At 42.6% G+C, this 17025-nt stretch overlaps 1 protein-coding gene across 1 annotated transcript in view; it reads right to left on the bottom strand.

Annotated features, from left to right (window-relative positions):
* The window catches only part of eml5 (EMAP like 5), a gene marked incomplete at both ends in the record, with an annotated part of 39405 nt that overhangs the window by 7695 nt on the left and 14685 nt on the right, over positions 1-17025 (bottom strand). Inside the window, 23 exons of the mRNA XM_083892433.1 lie at positions 328-454; positions 532-733; positions 838-1014; positions 1796-1884; positions 1986-2117; positions 2890-3042; positions 3131-3272; positions 3965-4092; positions 4237-4348; positions 6691-6884; positions 6991-7091; positions 8397-8490; positions 8828-8933; positions 9868-10054; positions 10141-10259; positions 10358-10464; positions 11661-11828; positions 11908-12120; positions 12240-12496; positions 12599-12736; positions 13481-13682; positions 14174-14309; positions 15225-15410. Coding sequence (XP_083748559.1) covers positions 328-454; positions 532-733; positions 838-1014; positions 1796-1884; positions 1986-2117; positions 2890-3042; positions 3131-3272; positions 3965-4092; positions 4237-4348; positions 6691-6884; positions 6991-7091; positions 8397-8490; positions 8828-8933; positions 9868-10054; positions 10141-10259; positions 10358-10464; positions 11661-11828; positions 11908-12120; positions 12240-12496; positions 12599-12736; positions 13481-13682; positions 14174-14309; positions 15225-15410 — 3470 coding nt within the window. The remainder of the gene's footprint in view (positions 1-327; positions 455-531; positions 734-837; positions 1015-1795; positions 1885-1985; positions 2118-2889; positions 3043-3130; positions 3273-3964; positions 4093-4236; positions 4349-6690; positions 6885-6990; positions 7092-8396; positions 8491-8827; positions 8934-9867; positions 10055-10140; positions 10260-10357; positions 10465-11660; positions 11829-11907; positions 12121-12239; positions 12497-12598; positions 12737-13480; positions 13683-14173; positions 14310-15224; positions 15411-17025) is intronic.

Here is a 17025-nt window from a genome sequence, read left to right as displayed (position 1 = left end):
GAAGCGGGAGAGTGACAGACGGACGGCCATTTAAAGGAAAGAAGAGGAAAAAGAAGAAGAAGAAGAACAGAAAAAAGGCCGAGTTACTTCAAAAAAGAGGCAGGAGACAAAACGCAGGAAAAGAAAAGTTAAACAAACTCCGCAAAAATGTTTTAGACCACTCCCGTCCCGTAAGTAAATTAATAAATAAATAAATTAATAATTATTATTAGAATAACAGAAATCTGTACTATTTCTATGGCAGAAATCCCTAGGATAAGAGCTGTTCTGATATCTTGAGCTTGAACGCACCCAGAGAGCATTTGAAAACGGCTTTATTTTGAATACCTTTCGTCCACCGAGGGCTCCTTCAGCTGCAGATGAGGTTTCACACCCGTCATGGGTCGCATGTTGGTGGATAAGGCCTTGATGGTGTAGTTGATCTCGTTCTCTCTCATCACGTCGCTGTCGTAGCCTGATTAAAGGGCGAAAAGGGAACGAGTCAGATTTTGCCCAAACAATAAAGAAAAAAACCTGAATTCGACTCCTCACCTCCGTCGTCCTCGCTCTCCATGTCCGACTCCTCGCTGTCGCACTGTTTGAACTCCCGTCGGCCCTCAGGCTCGTGGGCCCAGATCATGAGGCACGCGTCGCCTCCGCCCACTGTCACCAAGAGGCTGTCGTCGTGGGTCCACCGCACGTTGGTCACGTGTGCGCTGTGAGCCACGTAGCGCTTGAACTTTGCGTATTTCCCCTGTGGCAGAGGGGACAACATTTACATAAACACACACATGCATTAACATAACATTTGCATCAACCTTAAACCTAAAGCCTGGAGTCGAGGGATCGTGAACGTACCTTGACAGGATACCTGAAGAGTTTAATGTATCCCAGATCATCTCCTGTCGCCAGCACCTTCCTGTCAGCGCTGAGGCAGGCGCAGGTCACCTCTGTGACCTCGCTAATCACGGGCCAGACGCCCTCCACGGACGTGCCGAGGACGCACGTCCACGTGGTCCAGTCGATCTTCTCCACCTGAGGCACATAAGGAAACATTTAAATATCAACACAACAGCTCAGAAATGCTAGGTGGAAACTTAAGAGCCTTTAATATTTAAACACGAACACATTTCACCCATTAAGATCTTCAGAAATGCTCTCTGGGTCCATTTATCACCATGGAGAGCAGGAAATGATAATTGTGTTTTGAATATTTTGCGAGCAGTCGATGAACGCTGAGTCAACGCGAGAGTAATGAGCTCTATGCAAAGAAAAAGAATGGAACAAATGATCTCCCCGAAATGTACATTATTTAGTTAAAAGGGTTGAACAATGTGGGGAAAACAGAGTTAAGACAATTGTTCTCCTCTATATTGTTTTCCAAGGATTAGAACTTAAAGATAAGAATGTTTGAATAAGTCAGAGTTACATTTTTTTTAATTTACACAGACAATAGAACAGGCAAAAGCAGAAGAATTAAATCGCAGCCTTTGCGATTTTGCTAATCGCATCGTTTCAAAGTGAGATTTCCATATGAAAACAATGAACTGTTCAACTGCAGCTTGTTTTAACCTGAATCAAAGTGAAGTAAAGTGACTGAGAGAAAAGCGCAAGAATATCTTTTAATCACAATAGAGGACATCACTGAGACTTTGACTCATTTTCTCAATTCTCCTCTGGAACCGTTGTATTTTTTGCATCACAGCCAAAATTAGAATTAGACACAGGTGAGAAGTGGGCTGCGTTAATGCCTCCTCTGTTCCCGTAGGGCCAACGGCGCCATAACAATGGGCCGCTACATTGCTACGTTGCTCACCTCTGTAGCCGGGATGGTCTGCCTCTTGCCGCGCGGAGCTTCGAAGAAAAACTGCTCTTTAGCACCTGTGTTGACCTGCAGCAGTTTCCCTGTGAGTGAAAGAGACGACAGAGGCTACATTTATCAAAGTATCATTGGGCAGCGAAGCGTTTCCATTTGCAGATAACAGTAGTTCGTGTTTCGTGTTTACCTCTCTTGTCCCAGTCCAGGTGGGTGATATAGTTGAGGCATCCTTTGCAGACGCCGACCCGTTTGCTGCTCATCACGTTGTAAATGTCCACAAAGGTGTCTGCCGATGCTACGGCGAGGTACTTCCCTGCACCTGAGCCCCAACATGAGAGAGAGACGGGAGTTTAAATATACAAGATGCGGTGGAAAGAGAGTGGGTCTTCTTCTAAATGAAAAGGCTGTGGGTTCGGCTGCAAGTCTACATGCTGATGTGTTCCTGGGACAAGAACCCCGAGTTGTATGAATGAATATGTGTGTATGAATCATCATTTACTGACTTAATTTCCATTAGCAACAAAATCCTGCTGATTGTGTTCTCTAGTTCACACAGCAGGTCAAATTTGATCAATTATAAGATCATGTGCAAATGTTAGAGGTCACCAGACATTTCCATCTTGTTATGTTATGTTCAGCACAGGGCTCAGAATGCATATTTATATATATGGTAAACAGAGAAAATATTATTATTGGATAACAACATTCTCGTTTATCACAAATTTAAGCTGAAGATGTTCACTGTTGCTTATGAGTATTTTTTATTTTTCACCAGTTTCCAGCCCAGAATTAGACCTCAGAGATCGTGTCCTGGTGTTTGGTTCAGAAACAGGATCTTTTGTGTGTTGTGTCAAGGTGGAATACGGTTTAGTTTCTTCTTTCTTTCTCTCACTTTGTCGTTCTCATCCTGTTCTCGCTGTGTTTCCGTCTGGCCTTATTACAGAAAGCCATTAATATGGGCAAGGCCTGAAGCTATGTCCCTCCTGACTAGAAGGAGTGAAGGGAAGGGGGGGTTCCCACACAAACTCAGAGACTTTGAAGGGCACAGAGTTTTTGTGTGCTGTAGAAGAATAGCACAATAAAGCACTGACCTGGAGAGAATCTGATGTCAGTGATGATGTCTTTGCGGTGGTGGAACGACACCAGGTCCTCCAAAGTGTCCGCGTTGACGATAAGGAAGCTGCCGTCGTTCAGACCCACTGCCAAGGCTTTGCCGTCGGGGGAGAAGCAACAGCATCGACCACCTGTGAAGAGGAAGGTACTTGTTAAAGCCCCCGTGGGACCGCTGCACACATAGAGAAAATCTGTATTCGTGCTGGAGCGCTGACTCACCTTTCCTGAGCTTGCGCACAGCCAGCATGCAGTGACTGGGTGAGAGGTCCCATATGCGCAGGGTTTTGTCGTCGCTGACCGTGGCACAGAGCGGGAGGTGGGGGTGAGTGGCCAGGCCCCACACTTCACCCTCCATGTGACCCTGCACACCCACACAGAACAGAGTTTCTATTTAACAGCTGGTCAAAAAAGCAATGGAGCATGATTAGAAAAAAGCAAAATGTTCTTTAAGGTTCACGGTGTAAGAATTAACGGCGAATTAAGGACATGAAACCTAAAAAATATATTTATTTATATAGCACAAAGTGCTTAACAGACCAATCAAGCCTAATACTATTATTAAATATCAAATATTACAATGCACATAGCCTGGTAAGGCACAGCAACAATTAAACAATACAACAAATATTATGTTAAATTAATAAATGGGAGGAAAGCGAGAGAAAAAGAGACAATAAAATAGGCAAACAAGAACAGACTACGTATAATAAAACACATTACTGGTTTAAATGGTTTTATTTTCCCCTTCTTGTTTTGCTTTGGCTAAACTTAAATGACTAATTTTGTGTGAGCACTTCTTATTCGAAAAATCATCATAATTAAAAAAACCTTTTAAAATTCTTAATAATACTACTACTAATAATATTACTATTAGTAGTAGTAGTAATAGTAGAAACAAAATGCTGTACATCAAAGATTAATAAATAAAACAAATACAAACCTGTGACCTAATAGACCCAAGAACAAACAATAAAATACTGTAGAAAATATATAAAAACAACAACACAAATAAACAGGTCATACAATAAAACTATATCTTTACTGTATATTTACCTGGACCAGCAGCGTGATGGGACCGCTCTTGTCCACCTCTAAGATCTCACCGTTCTTGGTCCCCACCAGGATGTGGCCGTGGCCCAAAGATATGGCACGAATGGACGGGTTGTCTTCCAGCAGCAGCCCTGCAGAGTTTGATTGAATTATAGAGCATGAAATCAAGAGGCCTAAATTACAACCAGGACACGGGGAGGCAATCTCAATCATTTCAGCTAAAAGCATTCAGCGTTTAAATGGATTTGATTTCTAGGACAGAGGAGAGTTCATACCTTTAGATCCTGGAGCGAGGACCGATCTCTTGATGGCATAGGTCTTGAGGCATCTCTCGAATGTGTCGTCCCACAGAGCGACGATGCCGTCCTTCCCCCCAGTCACGAAACCCTATAGGCACAAAATAATATATTAGCACATTTAAAGCTACAATTATCTCGACAGAAGGTGAAATTGAGAACACATTTTATATTTTACATAAAAAACGACTTCAAATCAGGGTTATTATAGTTAACGAAAGTCTAAAACTAAAACTAGCAGTGAAAAAATAACAATTGAAACTAGTCAATTCCTCAAAACTAAAACTACTAAATCATTTGTTGAATTAACTAAAAATAAACTGAAATAAAAAAGCAGACTGAAAAACAAAATAAAAGTAAAAACTAGTGCTGGGCACGTTAATGTAAAAATGGTGGTTAACGGCATCAACGTTAATGCATGACGCGTTTCCATGACAACTGACCGGAAAAAGACGCAAGTTAGGTCATGTTTACGTGACCGATTGTTAAAATTAGTCTCTAAAGTAACGCTAAACTTTAAAAACAGAGGCACACATATGCAGTACACAGGTACGCTAGTTAATTGTAGTGCTGCTCTTTTCCTTTAATAAACAGACTGCTCCAGTTCCATTGTAGGCGCGCTAACGGCGCTAAAGGGAGCTAACTGGTAAACGGTGCCTGGACTCCGGTGTCGGGGAACGTAAACATGACGTCACGCGTCTTTTTCCGGTCAGTCGTCATGGAAACACGTCATGAGAAATTTCAATCTGGTTTTAGGTCTCGTCACAGTACTGAGTCTGCACTGTTAAAAGTGCACAACGATATTGCGCTGTCTGTGGATGCCAAGAGCCCTGTTGTCTTAGTGCTACTTGATCTCACAGCAGCCTTTGACACGGTGGACCACTCAGTCCTCCTGTCACGTTTAAATAATTACGTTGGCATCCACGGCACTGCACTAAGGTGGTTCACATCGTACCTGTCCTGCAGGACCTTCTCTGTTATGGTTGGTGATCTGTCTTCTTCCAGTGCTCCTCTCTCCTGTGGAGTCCCACAAGGTTCTATTCTTGGCCCCATACTCTTTTCATTATATATGTTGCCACTTGGGTCAATTATAGCCAGGCACAACCTATCTTTTCATTGCTATGCAGATGATCTACAAATCTACCTGCCAGTGAAGCCTAACAGCAACAGCGCACAATCCTCCTTGTCTAGCTGTCTTGCTGACATTAAGCAGTGGTTGGCCCAAAACTTTCTTAATTTAAACAACGAGAAAACGGAATGTCTTGTGTTCGGGGATACTGTGATGGATGGCTTTGGCTCCTTGTCCTCAAAACTCAGTCCGAACATCAGGAATCTGGGAGTGACCTTTGACAGTCATCTGAGGTTTGATAAACAAATTAGTAACGTTGTCAGGACTAGTTTTTTCCAGTTGCGTCTGCTGGCCAAAGTTAAAGCGTTTTTAAGCCGTCACGACCTTGAGAAAGCCATACATGCGCTAATCAGTTCCAGATTAGACGACTGCAATGCACTGTATGTTGGCATTTCCCAGACTTCTCTCAGTCGCCTTCAACTTGTTCAAAACGCTGCTGCCCGTCTTTTAACCAACACTAATAGAAGAGAGCACATCACCCCTGTTCTACACTCTCTCCATTGGCTTCCAGTCTCTTTTAGAATCGATTTTAAACTTTTAATGTTTGCCTTTAAAGCTCTTCATGATCTTGCCCCATCTTATTTATCTGAGCTTTTAACTATTCGTGATCCGGGTAGAGCTCTGAGGTCAAACAACCAAATGTTGCTGGAAGTGCCCAGGTCAAAATATAAACACTGGGGTGATCGAGCCTTTGCTGTTGCTGCTCCCAGGCTCTGGAATAAACTCCCTGTTGAGATGCGTCTTATCTCTGACCTGGGCCTCTTCAAATCAAGGCTAAAAACCTATTTATTTAGGATGGCTTTTAATACCGAGTAGTATGGTGACACTTTTTATCTTTTGTCTTCTTATCTTTTATCTGATTCTATCTTATTTTATTTTGCACTATTTTATTGTTTTTATTGTTTTTAATTACTTTTATGTGTTTCCTCTTTATTTATTTATTTCTTGTAAAGCACTTTGGATCACCGAAAGGATTGTTGTAAAGGGCTGTATAAATAAAGTACATTTACATTTACATTTACATGCTTTGTGCCTAGTAAAAACAAATGTAAAAATGTAAAAACTATAATGACCTTGCTTCAAATGTGGCTAATTCTGATCCAGTAGACTCAAAAGTAGGATTTTAAGATTTATAATGAAATGTTTCTGGATTAAAAAATATCATAAACAATGACCCTTTTGTTATATATTTTTGTGAAACATTTCCAATTTCCAACAATCTTTATATCCATAGAAATCTGTATTTTTATTCATAGTACTTTATTTCCCACCCTGGTAACTCACAGCGCGGGGTTGTGACGTACCTTTTCTAGAGCGTGCATGCTGAAAACAGGGCCGTCGTGAGCCTTGACGGTCTTCATCAGGAACATGTCCCTCCAGATGCAAATGTCCCCGGAGCACGTGCCGGAAAACACCATCTCCTCCGACCAGCCGTACACAGCGCACATCATAGTTTCCGTCTTGCCCATGTTCCCCTTGCGTCCAATTAGGCCGCCACCTGAAAGAGAGGCAGGCAGTCAGGTAGAGAGGCCGTTAGTTCGCTCACAGTCAGACGTGACAGAGCTGAGGCAGATTTCCATCCGCTTGTTAGAGTCACTCCTTACCAGCCTTGTGCCAAAACTTCATGTGTTTCACTCCCGCTGTGATGAGCTTGTCGGGCAGGTAAGGGTTTATTTTGACAATGAATATCTTGTCCTTGCTCCCCCTGGAGAAAACACACAGAAAGTTGCACATCCCAAAAACAGTCAATATACTTGTTATATATACCCATATACTTGTTGTTTAAGTCTGGGTGTGGAGAGAGCCAACATTTACAGGAACTTAAACATTATTTATTATTATCATTAAAGAGTCACATAATATGCTAAGAGGGCGACTAAACACTTACAAATTAAGTTACAACCTATTACATCTGTTGTTGTTGAAGTCTGTTGAAGTAAATGTTTAAATTTAAAGTTGGCAACCAAGTTTTCCTGCTGCCACAAATTAAAACATCTGCAAATAATAAGGGGGGGGGGGGGGGGGTTTCTCGATGAACAAGCTTAGATGAGGTACTGGAGAAACTACGTGAAGCCCTATTGAAGCATATTTTCCATTCAAAATGATGAAGATGAAGAGTCCAGCACACAAGAACTGTTTCCTGCTTCAACCTCAGTCTCTGTGAAGCTCGAGGAAAAGTTGCACCTCTTTCTCTGTCCTAACTCTCTCCATTTCCTGGCTCTTCGTTATCATACCTGCCACCTCTCCTTGTCCTTACTCCCATTACACTCTTCCCACCTCTCTGGCACAACAAATATATATATATATATATAAAGTCAGGCTCTGTCAGGCTGTTTCCCTCTGCCGTTGTCCCCGAGCTACAGCAAGAGGCTGATGCACAACACACACATAGGAGAAGCCCTGCGGTGTAACATAACAAACTATTATTTCACTGGAGCAGATGCTAAATATGAACATCAAGTAGGACAAGTCAAAAAGCACCAACAAATGACATCATGAGAGGCATAAAAATGTCATTCTTGTCCTTAGGATCAAAGTTTGACTTTATCGTCAGTGTATTTTAAGCTGTACTTCATCATAAAATACTTGCTCTTTAATATCCAATTAGCTCCAGGACAACATGCACCATTGTTTGCGTTTGCATCATTTGCAATTTGAAAAAAGCTTTAAAGATGTATATAGTTAAAGGGGTTCCTCCTTCTTCTAAAAAAAAAGAAAATCCCATATAGTAAGGAGCTCAAACTTGAGTAATAATACATCTAAAGTGGTTCTTATTAATTATGTATGTCCAGACGAGGCCCTGGACTCTGGCAGGGTTAAGTGTAGCAGCCATGTAATCTTGAAGATGATTCACCATCATCATTAATCACACAGTCAGCCTCAGCGCAGCTTCAATTTCACCCTCATCTGTAACTGTCCATATTTAAGCGCAAAGTGTCAAAACAACCTTTAACGGGGAAGGTTTGTCATCGTTTCCAAAATGTGTGGGGACGGCAGCTGCTGCACTCACCGCATGGCAGAGAGCTTCTCCCCCTTCCTCCAGTCCCACAGCACGATGGTGTGGTTTTCGTCCAGACCCACCGAGACCAGGCGCTTGCCGTCCGCTGTGGAGAGAGACGGAGGGAACGGTTCAGTTCAGTACAGCACAGAACAGCACAGATCCAGCTCCTGCTCTGGTTCTTGTGGATGTTAGCGACATGAAAGCAGAGCAGAGGGTTTGATCTACGGCAGGGGATTCACTGACTCTGACATCAGATCACTTTGTTGCATCTGCCTGGAGCCAATTAAAGCGGGTGAGACGAACAGCTCTACCTTGACACTGTCAGAGTGCTGCAACTAAAACACACGATTTCTCAGGACTGCTTAAAAGCTCGGCGTCTCGTGAATCTGTCTCTTCCGTGAAAGATGTTTTTGTTTGAGGCGTTTGTGAACTAATGTTACCAGAGAAGTCCAGAGTGCACACTCCAAGCTGGTGGAAACCCTTCAACACAGACATGGGCTTCAATGTCTCTGTGTCCCAGATGTGGATGGAGGAATCTCTGCCCACCTGCAGAAACAAAAACATTAAACGTCTTTATTGTGAGCATTGCCTAGTATTATAACATCTTTGTCACAAGAGTCTGTCTGTCTATCTATCTATCTATCTATCTATCTATCTATCTATCTATCTATCTATCTATCTATCTATCTATCTATCTATCTATCTATCTATCTATCTATCTATCTATCTATCTATCTATTGTACAATCTATCTATCTATCTATCTATCCATCTATCTATCTATCTATCTATCTATCTATCTATCTATCTATCTATCTATCTATCTATCTATCTATCTATCTATCTATCTATCTATCTAGTGAATCATCTATTATCTATCTAGCGAATCATCTATTATCTATCCATCTATCTATCTATCTAGCGAATCATCTATTATCTATCTATCTATCTATCTATCTATCTATCTATCTATCTATCTATCTATCTATCTATCTATCTATCTATCTATCTATCTATCTATCTATCTATCTACCTAGCGAATCATCTATTATCTATCTATCTATCTATCTATCTATCTATCTATCTATCTATCTATCTATCTATCTATCTATCTATCTATCTATCTATCTATCTATCTATCTATCTATCTATCTATCTATCTATCCATAAACGTCTTTATTATGAGCATTGCCTAGTATTATAACATCTTTGTCACAAGAGTCTGTCCTATCTATCTATCTATCTATCTATCTATCTATCTATCTATCTATCTATCTATCTATCTATCTATCTATCTATCTATCTATCTATCTATCTATCTATCTATCTATCTATCTATCTATCTATCTATCTATCTATCTATCTATCTATCTATCATCCATCCATCCATCCATCCATCTCCCTCTCTCTCCCTCTCACTATCTACCAACTAATGCTCTCTCCACTCTCCTATTTCATGTTAGCTGCAGTGGCACATCTACCTGGCCTGTTGCTACATAGTCCTTGAGGGGGTGTATAGCCAGACAGAGGATGTCATCATCGTGGCCCATGTAGAAGCGCTGCGTGTTCTGCTGTCTGTTGTACACCACGCCGACAGCAGCTGCATGGTAGACGATCTCTCCTGTCTGGGTGTAGAACAGGTTGCTCCTGCAGTCGTAGCCTCTGTAGCTGCAAAGATTAAAAACACAACAACATAATGATTGAGGAGAAGAAGATATTAGGAGCTTTTCTGTTATTTGTTGTTCTTTGCTCACCCGTGAATGAAGTGCAGCTTCACCCGACTCCCTGGCGTTCTCTCTCTCTTCTTCATGACCGCTGCTCGATGCTTCTCTTTGCACTGCTCTTTGAGCTGAGGTAGATCTTCTTTATAAACCTGAGGGAATAAAGAAGAGTCTTTATTATTAAACCCTATGATTTGGATTTTGTGGTGTGCTTTAATAAAGACGTGGGGGTGTTATTATTGATGCAAACCTGTCGTCGATACGTGAGCTGCGTCTCCTGCTCGATTTCCGAGTCCATCTCGGGTACGTCGGACTGATCGGAGTCTGACTCTTCACTGTTTGAGTCTGCCAAGGTCTCTGCAAACAGAACGAGATCACACAATCAAATCAAACACAAAACACACAGTCAAAAACAACACAGCATTCTTTTTCATCAAGTGAGGGTGGAAATAACACCACGACATCTCCGATTTATCACGCAGCCTCGCTCGACAGTGACATTGCTCAAGACGAACGCATAAAAATGCTGATGCAGCACTGTGCAGCCGTGCCAGGATGAGGCAATAAGCAGAACTGGCAGCTAACAGCGACCACTCGGAAGATCCATTAGGGAAATTAAAAGGAGAGGCAGTTAGTATGTGCTTTAATTTCAGAAAGCACAGCTGCACCCTGCCGCTGGAAAAAATATGGCTTGAGAATGACAATGCAATTATACTTTCCAGAGCTTCATTCACTTTATTGGATTTAATCTTAATTAATGTGATGGCCACGCCCTTCGTAGGGCTTCATAGAAACGATAGTTAATAGAAAAGAGAGTAAGAGAAGAGAACGATCTAGTGCATTGCTCTCTGGAGGTTTGAGTGCACATATTATGTAAGAGTGAGCGACATGGTTGACTTTACTACACTTACTACGCACGGGAATGATTTAAAACAATAGCTAAACATAAATAAGTACAAACAATACACGATATAACACTTCAGGCAAAAGCTATTTTCCCATTTCTGCACAGAAATGTGAGGCAATCTAACTTGTAGTTAAGTCTATTTGTGTTTCTAGTGTATTTTTTTTGGTTTAAAATTTTTTTCTGCATTATGTGAGTAGAGAAGATTGAGTAGGTACAGTATCAGGAGATCCAACAGGATGCACCACTCAGCTTAATGTGATAATGTTTGGTTGGCAAGAGCCACCAATTTGTGTGGTCGCCCCAAAGTCACCGTGCAGCGCTCAAACACACCAGCAGCCAAGGATCTTTGGACTTAACTAGCTGAGCTGAGACCATCAGTTACAGCCAAGTATGTTGTGTAATACTTAAAAGGGACAACAGACAACGTCAGTGTCCATAGTGGTTCCTATTGTAAAGAGGAAGTAGGAGAAATGCTTCTATTTGGTGGTAATGTAAAGGTGGTAAAGGTGGAAAGAAAAGCTAGATTTGAAGATTTACGTCTAGCCACACCTGTGAAACCTGTGAATGTTACATGCTACACTGAATCCACACATCTCAGGAAACAATCATATCAATAAAAGTCTGAGCGATTGTGTAAAACTCTCACCTTGCGGCGCAATATGCAGAGCTTCTTTGGACTTTCTTTCCGGGACAAACTTCCACTGAAACACGGAGTGATCTGCTCCGCCTATTGTTATCACCCACTGGTAGTCATGTGACCATCTCACGTTGGTTATGTGAGCTGAATGACCTAAATACTTTTTGAATTTTGCACCTAAAACCCAAGAGAAAACCTGTCAGTCCCATAGCATATAAGTAATAATTATTTAAAAGCTTAATACGGTCTTATTTACCTTTTTTAACACATGGATACCGTAAAAGTTTGACTAATCCGTAGTCGTCGGCCGTTACTAAGACTTGATTGTTGAAGTTGGCGTCCACAGAGTTGATGTCATTGATATCCGAGTACTTGGGCCATATTCCATTCACCTCTGGGCCCAGCACACATGTCCATGTCGCCCACTGCACCAGCTTCAGCTCTTCCCTGTTGGTCACCTCCTTCCCACCTCAACAGAGGAAAGACATGCTTTATTTTACAATGCAACAACATTACATCCCCCCACAAAAAAACCTACTCTCTTTGACTTAATACTTCAGTAATAGTCAAATTAAACCTCATGCTTACTTGGCATCCTAAAGAAAAGCCTCCTTCCGCTGCCGTTGTTGGTCTGCAGGTATTTACTGTCTGTGGACCAGTCCATGTGTGTGATGAAGCTGTTGGAGCCAATGCACTCGCCCACTTTCTTGTACCGCTGCACCACGCCGTAGATGTCCACCGAGTTATCGTTGGAGCCGACGGCCAAATGGGCCCCGTCAGGAGAATACTTCAGCTCGTGGATGGCCTCCTTCCTGTCCTTGATGTGGACCACCTCGGTCATATCTCTGAAGGGAAGCGAAAAAAGTGCAAAGTGCAGAGTATTTCATTTCAGTGGGCAATTTATGCGAATTAAAACTTCCTCAGGAACGTTTGGATCGTGCACCCACCTGACCCTCAGAACCGTGAACGAGCCGTCTTTCATTCCCAGCGCCAGGTGAATTCCGTCAGTGCTCACGGCGGCACAGCGGATCGGCTCCTCCATGTTACAGCGGGCTATCAATGCGTGATCTATAAGGCTCCATATCCTTTTAATAACACAGAGGAGGAGGAGGAGGACATATCGAGTTACAGAAGTTCAACCGAGCCACATTTTCCCCTTTTTTGCAGTTTAAAATAAGTAACTTACGTGTCTGGATGTGTGTTGTTGTTAGCTTACAATGCTAACACAGAAAAACAGATCTGCTACATAACCCTGAAGTATTAACTTTTGGTTTAAACTTTGGGTTATTTTGTTCACATTCTTTGTGCAAAACTAAGGACGCTGGAAAAGAGAGGGGTGAGTACTTTATTTTTATTTAGAAAGGCACATTTCCTAGAACTAGATACTGAAGACTGCATAAAAGTGCAATACTCTCAATTTTAAAAAATTATCTTTAAAAGATCTATTGGTTTTTTTTATATGCAGATATCTCTAATTCATACTGTGCCTGTTGTCTTGTGTACCTTTTTGCACTGATGTGACAGTTTCTACCTCAATTTCCTTGTACTTTGCAATGACAATGAAAGATATTCAATTCTATTCTAACAGCATTTTGCAATTTCTTTGGTCCCTTTGTCGTTATTTATCCTTTGTGTGCCCCTCCTCTCTCTTGAGATAGGGAAAGGTGGATGAAGAAGGCTGTAATGATGTTGTCCAAATGCCGTTCCAGGATTTTGACTTATATATAGTCCACAATGGTCACCGTAGGCAACATATTTTTTAAATAACTACACAAGGATAATATGAATTCAGATACTCTGAAACATGTTCGGGTGTGTCTAAGCTTCACCTGACTGAGCGGTCATCACTTCCTGTCATAGCTAGAGGTTTGGTGGGGTGCACGGCCAGCGCCCACAGCTCTCCCTCGCAGTGACCTTGCATGATGAGGAAGGGCTTGTTGCGGTCGTGCACCACGACCTCAAAGATCTCGCTGTCCTGCGTGCCCACGAGGATGTGATCTCCTCGCCAGCACACGCTCCGCACAGAGAGCCCTGTGAAAAACAAACAAACAAATGCATGTAAATCAATGCTTTTACAATCAGGGATCGTGAAGACAAAAGGTGAATACGGTCATTTGCATCCTGGCACAGACATTAAGAGGAGATGGAGAAAAGCCTGTGATGTACACAGAAGCTCTCAGACTTCAAAACAACAAGACGACAACAGAAGAACAACAACGTGACGACTGGTACAAACAGACTGACGTGGATGTTAACTCTGGCCTCTTGGTGACTTTACCCACCTCGGCTATTTTCACCTCTAGCTACTGATAGGTCCGAGATTACAAAGACGGGAGATGGAAATATAAAACAAGAAAGTAAGAGTTAGAAAGGAAAACAAGAAATGAAGCACAAAGAAGCAGATTCTTATAATAAGGTGTACTTTTCTGTGGTATTTCTCATTGTGCCTCAGGAGACCGTGGTTCGGCCTGCGACTTTTCTTTACTGAGATTTTTTAAGAAAAACAGGCAGTTTGACCTCACCTTTATACCCTTGATCTGTTTCCCTGAGATCAATGACAGTAATCGGTTTGAAGTTGAGATCCCACAGCCTGACGCAGCCGTCTCGGCCCCCGGTGGCAAAGCCCTCTTCGCAGGCATTCATGCTGAAAATCCCGGACTGGAGGAAATGACAAGCTGTCAGTGGAGATCTGCACAATAAATGAGCAAGCAGCAGAAACAGCCCCAGCTACAGCAGAGCGCACAGTGCTGCTGCTTGGCCAAGCATTTGTTCAACAAGGCTTTCACAATTACATACCTACTCCCGTGGCCTCGGGATTACACAGAACAAGGTAACAGGGGAGTCGTATATTTTATCATGATTGGAGCGCTTTACAGTTGCTTTGCAATTAAAGGATGCACAGGGAGGTACTTTGGCAATAAAAAATAAATAAATCATGTATTGTATTATCCCCCTCCCCCATACAGCCATCCAGCCATCCCTCTCAACCCAGCTGTTGATCCCACAGATATCATTTAATCCTGTTGAGGAAAAGGCTGATCCTTTTTCCTACCGAGCAGATACAGACAAAGCACGGCTTCAACCCAAGTGTTTATTTTGTTTAAGTTTTATACTAGTAATGTTCATGATCTTGATATTGCAATGCGACAATCGTTCAATAAAATCCAGACATTTTTTCTGGAAGTTTTCCCAAAAGGTTTTTCAGTATGTTTATAAAAACCAAGGTTTAAACCGAACTGTGAGTCAAAAACCGAAGTTGAACCGAATTGGTTTGGGCGAACAGTTACACCCCTACACACTTAGAAATAAAAGTGCTAAGTAGAACCATATAAGGTTCCTATCCTCATAGGAGAACCAGTTTTTGGCTCCAGGTAGAACCTTTTTAAAACCCTTTATTCAGGAAAGGGTTTTTAAAGGGTTCTCTGGATCAAAATGGTTCTCCAAGAACCCTTGAAAAGCAAATGGTTCCAGGTAGAACCTCAGCCCTTGTAGAAGGACCTTTTTGGAAACCTTATTTCTAAGAGTGTAGTGAAGCAGCCACAAAGCCACAAAAAACCCACGACGCAAACTCACCCCATGAGCTCCTTGCACGGTCCTCATCAGATTGATCCCTTTCCACACGTAGATGTCGCCGTTCAAGGCGCCCGAGTACGTGACCTCGTCCTTGGCGCACGCCAGGCAGAGGATGGTCTGGAGGTCGCCCGTTTTGCCAAAGACGCCGCGTTTGGGAGTGAGAGCATTACCGCATAAGCTCCAAAACTGTGAACACAAACAAACAGAGTGAGAGTCAAACAATGTGGTGACTAATAATAATAATAATCCCCTCAATGTAATCCTGTTCTGACAGAGCAAATGGACAATTAGGCAGCATTTGGATACAAGAGAGTGAAAATCACCCGGTCACTTATGACACACACACACACACACAGACGTCGACAGAAAGTCAAATTGAAATTCTCCCCCATCCCACTTGTGATTGTGAGCATGTGACACTGAGAACTCTTTGCTGGAGGTCAGCGACCGCCTGATCAGCATGCACAGACACAGACGCACAGGCACACATTCACATACGAGCAGGTTTATTATTTATGAACAAGGTCATTGGGATGCACAGGCATGGCCTTCTGTCTGAGCGCTAAATCCATCAGGTGGAGGAGGAGGAGGAAAGAGAGGCGGCTCTGTCTGCATGGAGATGAGATCACGGGGAGAACGCGTCTCAAATGCTGGGGATGCACGGCCGTTGTCACGCGAAACCAAGACAAACCAAGACTACTTGCCTGCTAATCGCAGGCAAGTAGCAGGAAAATGACTGCCTCTACCTGGAGGATTTGCCTCGACAGCTGACATTTGGCTCACTGCAAAAGCACGCTAAAGGCTACGTCTTACACTATGTCGACACTGCCCAGAGGAGAGATAAAACGTAGGCGGTAGTGTGCGCCGTTTGTTGTCACACAAGAACTTATCGGCGAACACCTAATCTCCTGACTGACAGGGCTGATGTGCGCTAACAGAGGGAGGGTCGATTATCAGACATCACCATCGCAGCCTCAGATTTGCCATCGTACCGCTAAGATATGCACAGACTTCAGCTCTTTCCTGTTCCTGGGTTCATAACAAGTTTGAGGTTTTTGCATTTTGCGTGAGCTTTGTGGTCCGGGGGGATGACGTAGTCACAGTCGTAGGTGTGCGAGTAATCCGAGGTAAACTGTACGTGCAGACCATAGAATATACTGTCTATGAAAATGAACCGAGTCTTCAACTTTGAAAAGTGAAGCTCAGGAAGTATGGATGGAAGCATGGTGAGCCTACAAGAAAATAAGCCAACTTCTCAGAACAATAACCATTTACACTGACATCTATGGTCAATTTATATCTAAGCCCCCAAGTCTTTGGACTGTGTGAGGAACAAACTGGCATCTTTCTTGTTGCAAGACAACAACGTAAGCCATTACACCATCTCAGCAAGATAAACTGATGAACATTTGATGATTAAATGCATCATATCGCATGTTAAAAATTGTATTATTTTACAATTCACAACAGTTTTAAGTCCATATTACACCATTTACGTCGTTACTGGCGTCAACGTTAACGTATGGCGCCTGACCGGAAAAAGACGCGCGTGACGTCATGTTAATGTGACTCCCCGACTGTTAAAATTAGTCTCTAAAGTAACGCTAAACTTTAAAAACAGAGGCACACATACGCAGTACACAGGTACGCTGGTTGTTTGTAGCGCTGCTCTTTTCGTTTACTCACCGCTCCAGTTCGACTGTAGGCGTGCTAACGGCGCTAAAGGAGCTAACGCAGCTAACGCAGCTAACTGGTAAACGGTGCCTGGACTCTGGTGTCGCGGCACATAAACATGGCATCA

Source organism: Microchirus variegatus (genome assembly GCF_963457635.1).
Source record: "Microchirus variegatus genome assembly, chromosome: 7".
In the NCBI taxonomy this organism is placed as follows: domain Eukaryota; kingdom Metazoa; phylum Chordata; class Actinopteri; order Pleuronectiformes; family Soleidae; genus Microchirus; species Microchirus variegatus.
This window is presented reverse-complemented; position numbering and strand designations above follow the sequence as displayed.